The sequence below is a fragment of the Acanthisitta chloris genome, unplaced genomic scaffold, assembly GCF_000695815.1.
Source record: "Acanthisitta chloris isolate BGI_N310 unplaced genomic scaffold, ASM69581v1 scaffold11056, whole genome shotgun sequence".
Taxonomy (NCBI): domain Eukaryota; kingdom Metazoa; phylum Chordata; class Aves; order Passeriformes; family Acanthisittidae; genus Acanthisitta; species Acanthisitta chloris.
This window is the reverse complement of record NW_008678723.1, coordinates 11389-18955: the sequence shown is the minus strand read 5'-3', so window position 1 is coordinate 18955 and position 7567 is coordinate 11389. Positions and strand designations below refer to the sequence as shown.

General features: G+C 40.8%; 1 protein-coding gene across 1 annotated transcript in view; it reads right to left on the bottom strand.

Moving 5' to 3' along the window:
• Positions 1–7246, bottom strand: part of SERPINB5 (serpin peptidase inhibitor, clade B (ovalbumin), member 5) — a 14069-nt gene extending 6823 nt beyond the window's left edge. Inside the window, exons 1-2 of the mRNA XM_009077019.1 lie at positions 7113–7246; positions 1845–2019 (exon numbers count right to left, since the gene is read on the bottom strand). Coding sequence (XP_009075267.1) covers positions 1845–2018 — 174 coding nt within the window. The 5' untranslated portion in view covers position 2019; positions 7113–7246. The remainder of the gene's footprint in view (positions 1–1844; positions 2020–7112) is intronic.
• Positions 7247–7567: the final 321 nt, after the last annotated feature.

The window sequence follows — 7567 nt, the reverse complement described above, 5'->3', positions numbered from 1 at the left end:
TTCCTGCTCTTTCTCCCAGAATACATCTTCACAGACACCACATGTTGCCAGTCTGCCTTAGTCACCCCTCCACATCCTCCACTCTCCTTGTTTGGTGGGAGCAGAAGGAAATAAACCCCCAAGGACTCAGCACCAGCACAGCTCTCATAAGCCCAACTCTGGTAATTTCCTCAGAAACAACTTTCTCAGCTTATTTACTTTTTCTCCAACCGATTTTATTTCTTAGCATGGTAAGTGCAGAAAGCTTTTGTGCCTGGGAACTATGTCTGGGGAGAAAGCTACTGCAGTTTCTCTACCTGGGAGAACTTTTGGCACAAGTTTGTTAACTGCTGTTCCAGAGTACAGCTGCCATACTCCTATTGAATCTAGTATTTAAAACCCAAGCACGAACTCAGGCAGGCAGAAGCTGGAATAGGCATGCAGAATGAGAGATATTACATTTAAAAACATACCAAGTTCTCCTTAGTATCTGTAGTAAGCACTTTTTAAGTACCACTAGAGAAATATGAAACATAGATACACTTGTGTAACAGAGCTCCACTTGTGGGTGTGTAGGTTTACTGATTATTATGGAATGGCTCAAAGCAAATTGCAGACACAAGTGAAAACAAAATAAAGGCAGGTTAATATTTTGAACTCTCACATCAGAAAGACAGCGCTTGAATTTTGAAATGGTGAGGAAGCTACAGGGTGTCATTTAACCTAAAAAAAATAACTACAGTTAATTTTTTAATTTGGGATGAAGAAAAGAAAGCTGTTTGAAACAATTTGCAATGCCCAGAAGCCAGGTTGGATTGGGCCCCGAGAAATCTGATCTAATAGAAAGTGACTAGGTGTTCCAGGAGGGTTGGAATTAGATGATCTTTAAAGTCCCTTCCATCCTAAACCATTCTATGATCTTCATGGGCATGTTGCAGTGCAGCTGTGTGAACAGCACAAGACTCACTGTAATCTGTGGCATGAGTAGGTGCACAGAAGGCTGTGATCAGGGGTCTTTTCAGTGAATTAGGAAGTACAGGGAAGAATTCCCAAAGGAGGGGAAATACATTCAAATATACAGAAAGTCTATCAGGACTAGAGATAATCAGCATACAAATGCATACTGACTTTGCATCTCATCCACCCTTAGGTAACTGCAGAAACCATGGGGACCTTCGCTGGGGTAAAAAAGGAACTCTGATCAACCTCTGCTTACACAGAGGCAGCAGAAGAGGCTGGAGGGCTGCCTCCCTGCACCACAGTGTGAGCTTGATAAACTGAATGAATCGTGACTGCCATGCTGAGCCATGGTGCTGGAAACTCCTTGAACACCATAAGCTGCTTGGAAGGAGAAACATGGTTGAAATTGTGCCCTTTCTACTGCATCTGCCTCCTCTTAGCAGTATTGTAGGAAAAAGGGGAAATGTCAGTGACAGGGCTACTATGCATACTTGCTGCTGACAGACAATGGCAAAATTATTTCCAATTCTATAAAGCTTAAGTGTTCTTGGATAATAAAACAGTTATCCAGAAAATGCAGTGATCTTACCATGACTTGCAGCCACAAACACCACTACACTCAAAGGAGACAAGGCTTTAATGCAATTGTTAAGGACTCTGTCATGTCCCCTTCTGCCTTCTACACGTGTGAGAAAGCTTTTTCTTTATTTATGACAGATTTTCATCCTCTTTTGTTATGTGGGACCATGGAGTGTGGAACCATTCAGGAAATTCAGACAGACAGTTTGCAGTCTGGCTTACTAGGGAACCAGAGATCCAGGAGAATATTAACAAGAATAAATAATAAAGACACCTACAACGGTCATACAATATTGCAGCCATAGAACAGCTTGCTGACAGCTTACCTGTTTCATTTGGTCTGCAGTATCACCTTTCGTAGCTTTATATGCCAGGGCCAGAGATGTTGAGGTACACAGTGGGGAAAATATAATATTGGCTGTTCTGTCCTTCTCACACAGTTTTTTGAACATATCAACTGCAAAGGCAGTGTTTGCTAGTTGCAGAGCATCCATTGTCATCCTGAAACAGAAAAAGGAAAAGAGAGATGACACACTGTAATTCTAATTTCTGCTGTGCTGGGTCAGAGCACTGAAGGCTGGACACCAGTATGGGAACCAGGTAGCTTGAGCCTTCAGGGACAGGAGAAGAGAGGAGGGGAGAGGATAGGTTCAGTAATAGCCATCATCTTCAAGTGACAGCTGGCAATGCCACATGTTACATGGAGCCAGTATTACCAGAAGCACTCAGGGAGTGACCCACGAATATTGAGTCAAATTGGATCACATATGAATTTAATCTGTTTTTAATTGATACTCTTAAAATGTGCCAACTCAGAAAGTGCTTTCCCTATGCTCTGGGCTCTCCTGGCACTCAGGCCTTTAATGGGCTCACGACTTCTCTATCTCTAGCTTCATGGCTAATTGTTCATTAAAGTTTTAGCTTTGGTACATGTCCTTCCTCTAAAGGTTGATTTCTCGTTCTCCCTGGCCTTGCTAGAAGTCTCCAGAAAATTGTCTGGTCCTGTAGGTGGAGATTGTTCTAGAAACTTAAAGGAGGCCTTCTAAAATAATACTGCTGTGTGTCCAGTCATTACTTAACACTGTTTTAACTGCAAGTATTTTCCTACCCATTTTTAATAACTACAGTTGCCACAGGGAAGTTAGATGATCTATGCAGTCAGGAATGGGAAGCGTGCCCAAGGGACAGTTGCTGCAGTCCATGTCCTGGGAAAGCCAGAGACTATTCCCATCTTCCAGACTGCTTTCACATGCCTGAATTTACACTTTGGTGTAAGCACATTTCCATAGATTCAAGCTAACAAGAGTGAACCAGAGAGTTTCAGTCAATAGCACAAGTCTGGCTTTAGACCAGCAAGTATACAGAAGATGATCCCTTTGCATAGAGAGTTTCATACTATTCTGCCCCTAGTTTCATAGTACTCTGTATACCTAAAAAACAGGCAGTTGTTAAAATTGGTGTTAAACAGCTCCATCAAAGCTATTGACAGAGACATAAAGGAAATGGAAAAGACAACTATTGGGAGACTTCAAATGGCATAAGATTTCACATAGAACCTAAAAGGTGTCTCCAGTACTTACTCTCTTCAGGAAAAATGGCAAAACAGTGACATAAAAATGGTGTGGAAGGGTGTTTTTAAAAGGTGTGCTCTTATCCACATATACCTATCTACATTTGCACTTCAGCTTCTGACACTGATATAGGGGTCCTATTATATCCCATTATGCAAAGGAAAAACAGTTATTTCTTCCATTTGTAGGAGGTTTGCGAATCTTTTGAGAACCACCATAAAGACAGGGATTTCTCTCTAATAACTAACTACTTAATAGTGCAGCCTCAAACATTCATTTAGCTAGTTCATAACATTGCATCTTAGCCAGGAAAGATCTCACTGGATGAGAGCAGAAAGGTATGAGAAGGCAGAAAGGAGAAGACTGGGCAGGGAACAGTGTCCAGCAAGGTACCTCTTTTGGCCATTTGCTCTCATGTCAGTGTGGAAAGTCATTTTGAATCAGAACAATCTCCTCTTTGAGTGCATGTGTCATACTGACCACACGAGGCTGAACATCTGACACCATTGCACAGAGACACTGCTGAGCAGCTGTGGGACTTGACAGTAGTGAATGACTTCCAAATAATCTGTGGCAATTATACATTTTTATAGGTGTAACAGAATGGGTGCATAATTTGCCTGCAACATGGTAGAGAAAGCCCTTTGATTTACCCGTAAGACCTGTTTGATTACAGAAGGCCTTTTACAAAATAAATGTCTTTATTTTTATTTTAATTAACTTATACATGTTCTTTCATCTATTTGCTGAGGCAATTGTTTTACTTGACAGCTGGTTTGTTTTGGGCTAAAAGATGCTGTATAAAAGGTTACTGAAATGCACTGCACAATTCAGTCAAGTAAAAAAAAAAAAGATACTGGCATAAAACCAAGCCTTTTAAAATTAGTGTTTGAAAAGCACACCAAACCAGGCTTGCACTCTGGCAAAACATTCTGACTGTTGGTAATAGCAACAAACTGTTTGCTAACAAATCCCCTCCCACTGGAGGAAAAAAAAAGAATTTATCTTGAAAAGGACAAACATTAAACATATCTCACTGAAGAAAGTTATCCCCATATGAAAATACAGAGAAATACAGTTTGCAACATCTAGAGATTTTTCCAGAACCCTGAATACAGAATGGGTCTGGCTGAACTTGCCCATCATCCAGTGCCCAGCAGCTGCTTGCTAAAGAGATTATCCATGCAAGGTTCCATTTTACAGCATCAGCAGACATAGAGCTGATGTCAGAATGAGGTTCAAAACACATCTCAGAGATCTTACAGGTGTAAAGGGAGACTTAATCACCAGCCTAACACTGCAACCATCTACCTCGTTTACACAGACACAATTTCTCAGGCATGAAAGCAACTAATTACCAGAAAAGCCAAGCTTGCCAGCAACCATGGGCTCTGCACGCACCTTAAAGGAGGACAGCTTTAGGCAGGACAGTGCAAAAAATGGTTAAAACAAGTTTGAAGGACTGAGACTGCTGATGAAGCAGGAACTTGGAACAATAAGGGCAAAGAAGTAAATGTAAAATCATTCTTTAAAATGCCTCCCTGCAATTGCTCCTCACAGACATACACCTTTGTGCCTGTACATGTCTTAAATAAACTCCCTCACATAGGCTACCTACCTTACCTTCTCCATTAACTCAGCCATTCTCACATGAACACACAGTACATTCATATACTTTGTCCCCTTCTCAATCACTCCCTCTGCTCCACAACCCCCTAAGTTAAAATCTAAAGATCTGGGGCAAGCACCAACTGCCCAGGTATTTCTTTCAAAGGAGCTGGTGGAAAATTATGCGGGGAACAAAGATTGTGTCACTTAGTAAACATCTACCACCCTCAAGAAGACAAACAATATGAAGAATCTCACAATGCACAATGAGGCATGCAGTGCATGTGAAAAAATCTTTGCTGTTAATGGAGTAGAGTATCATTCTTTAGAGCTCACTGGTGTGATACTATTCTATTTAGGTCTCTGGGTCTTCCTTAAAGGCTAAAAATCACATGCAATCATAACCACTTGAAAATACCTCTTGCTCCTTTCTGGCTTAATATTAAAATATGGATGTGCTATCTGTGTTTTACTTCCTTGGGTAGCAAGAGATTCAGAGAAAGAAAACAAAATCGGACAGCCATACCTGGTCAGTCAGTTTTTTATTTGACATTTATTAATGATGTCTGAGCTCATGACTTTCATAGTATTGAAAAGAATTTAGACTATTCACTATTACAATATCTTAAATCTCATTAAAGCCTTGAGCATCCCAAGCCTTGCAAGTCCAGTAAAGCCAGTTCCAGACAAGTGAGAAGGATTGAGGCTACCAACAAGAGGAAAGCCCATTAGCTACCCATTAGCACTCTCAAAAATCAGATGTAGCTCCTAAGTCAGTAATCACAGGGAACTCTCAAACAGGGAGGAGTCAAAAAATTGAAAAAGAAATTTTAAAAAGGCCTGCTGCATGGATACTTGCTGAGTCCCTCCTTTCCCAGGAAAGCGGTATGTCAGCATACTCAGAGAGGCCCGAGGCACTGGGGCATCTTCTAACCACAGAGTGCCTGTGATCCACCTAGCTTGGCTTAAAACTGTGACTCTGTCACAGCATTGAAAAAACACTTTCACATACAGAAGGGAGCTGAAAGGCTACTGAACCAGTTTAGAAAAACCTGATTTAAACTTGTTTATTGGTATAAGACACCACTTTTGCTTAGTCACTCTTGGATGCAATGACAGCAACAAAACAAAAAAGAAACCCTAACAGAGAGGCTTTTTCTATAATCTGCTTACTAAGGGAAAAGCTAAATATAGCTTATAATTTTGAAATATAATCACAATAGCAATATCTGTGTAGCAATATCTGACAAGTCAAGTTAGCTATATGGTAGGAATAATCTGATAAAGCAGAAAAGTATTTATTTCATTCTTGTTAAGCAGTCCTTGCAGAAGACACCTATGGCAGATAAAGCATAGACAGTGCTGGTCATCCAGTGCTGGGGGGGTATACTGGGTTTATACCTGACGAGTCGTGAGTTCCAGTCTCTCCAGTACAAACAAACTTCCACTAAGAGAATAAATTATATGAAACAACCCACACAAATGTTTCATAAATGAGGCATTAACTGAAACTAGATCAAGTGTTTAACATGACCCCGCTTCAGCTCTTACGCAGCACACACAAAACATAAAGGAAATAAAAGATTTCTGTGAGTGCTTTCTTCTTACTTCTACAGAAATGTCAAGTCCCCATCTGGAAAATTACCTGGATTTTAAAAAAACAAAAGGACATAATTTCCTCTGAACAGACACTAAGGAATATAAGACATCAGACTGATGTGGTACCACTATGTCTCATATGGTTGGGGGAAAAGCGCTGTCAGCAATATAGCAGGGAAAGTCACTCCAGGAAGGAAAGACAAACAAGCCACTACACTATGCTTTGTTATACTTCAATAGCCAGTGAACTCCTCAAACTAAATTGTCACACTGCAAATAAAGTCGTGATTACTAGGCCTAAATTCCTGTCGTTCACTTTAAAGTGTGGATTAGTCACTTAGTTAACAATTCAAAGCAAACAGAGCAGAGTGTACACACCTCTGCAGAAAATGAGAGGAATATTCCTCTGTAACACATACTTACAGAACAGCCTAAATCCTACTTTCATGCACGGAGCATTTTCATGGCATCACACACAACTTGCTTTTTCTGATATGGTGAAAGCCATTTGCGATAAACCACCATATTTTAAAAATTCCAAATGCCTTGCTGTCTCACCTGCCAGATCCTATCCACCACTTCCAAGGAATCCTTTCAGGGGGGAAGAAATATAGCATAGCAAATGCAGCAATTTTGGAATGGAATCAAACTGTAATTTTGGAAGGCAAAACCAAGCTTCTGTAATTCCACATGATATCTTTTTGCACAAATTCCCTTATCCCACTCCCTCTATGTAATTATGTTTCACAGCCAGATTTCTTAACTATTAGTTAGACATAAACTAAAGTATCAGAGGAAGAAAACAGCTGTACTTACTTTGCAAGGCTATAATCCTGGTAAAGGAATCAATGAAATGAGTACAGCACGAAGAACTAGCTGCCTGTGCTAACACCTTGCTGAGCAGAAGACTCTGTTACTTGCCTACTCATTGACACCACTCCCACTTTCCCAACCTCAATTTGTGCGCACACACGGTCCCTCTCACTCTTGCTTTTTCTTTTCCCCTCCCTTAATCATTCTTCATGGCAACTCCTACATTGGAGGAGCAAAATGATTCACACCAGAGCTGTCTTTGCCTGCCCAGCCACCGAAGACAACAACAAGCTCCGGCAGGAAAGAGCAGCCTTGTGCGTTGCCTTCAGCAAGCAAAGTACAAAAGGCACCAGACAAGAATGAACGAAGACTACGAAGGAGAAAATGCAGGAGTGGATGAGCAATTAAAAGACCTTCTGAGCACAACCAGTACTCCAAGTAACATTGAAATTGCTGCT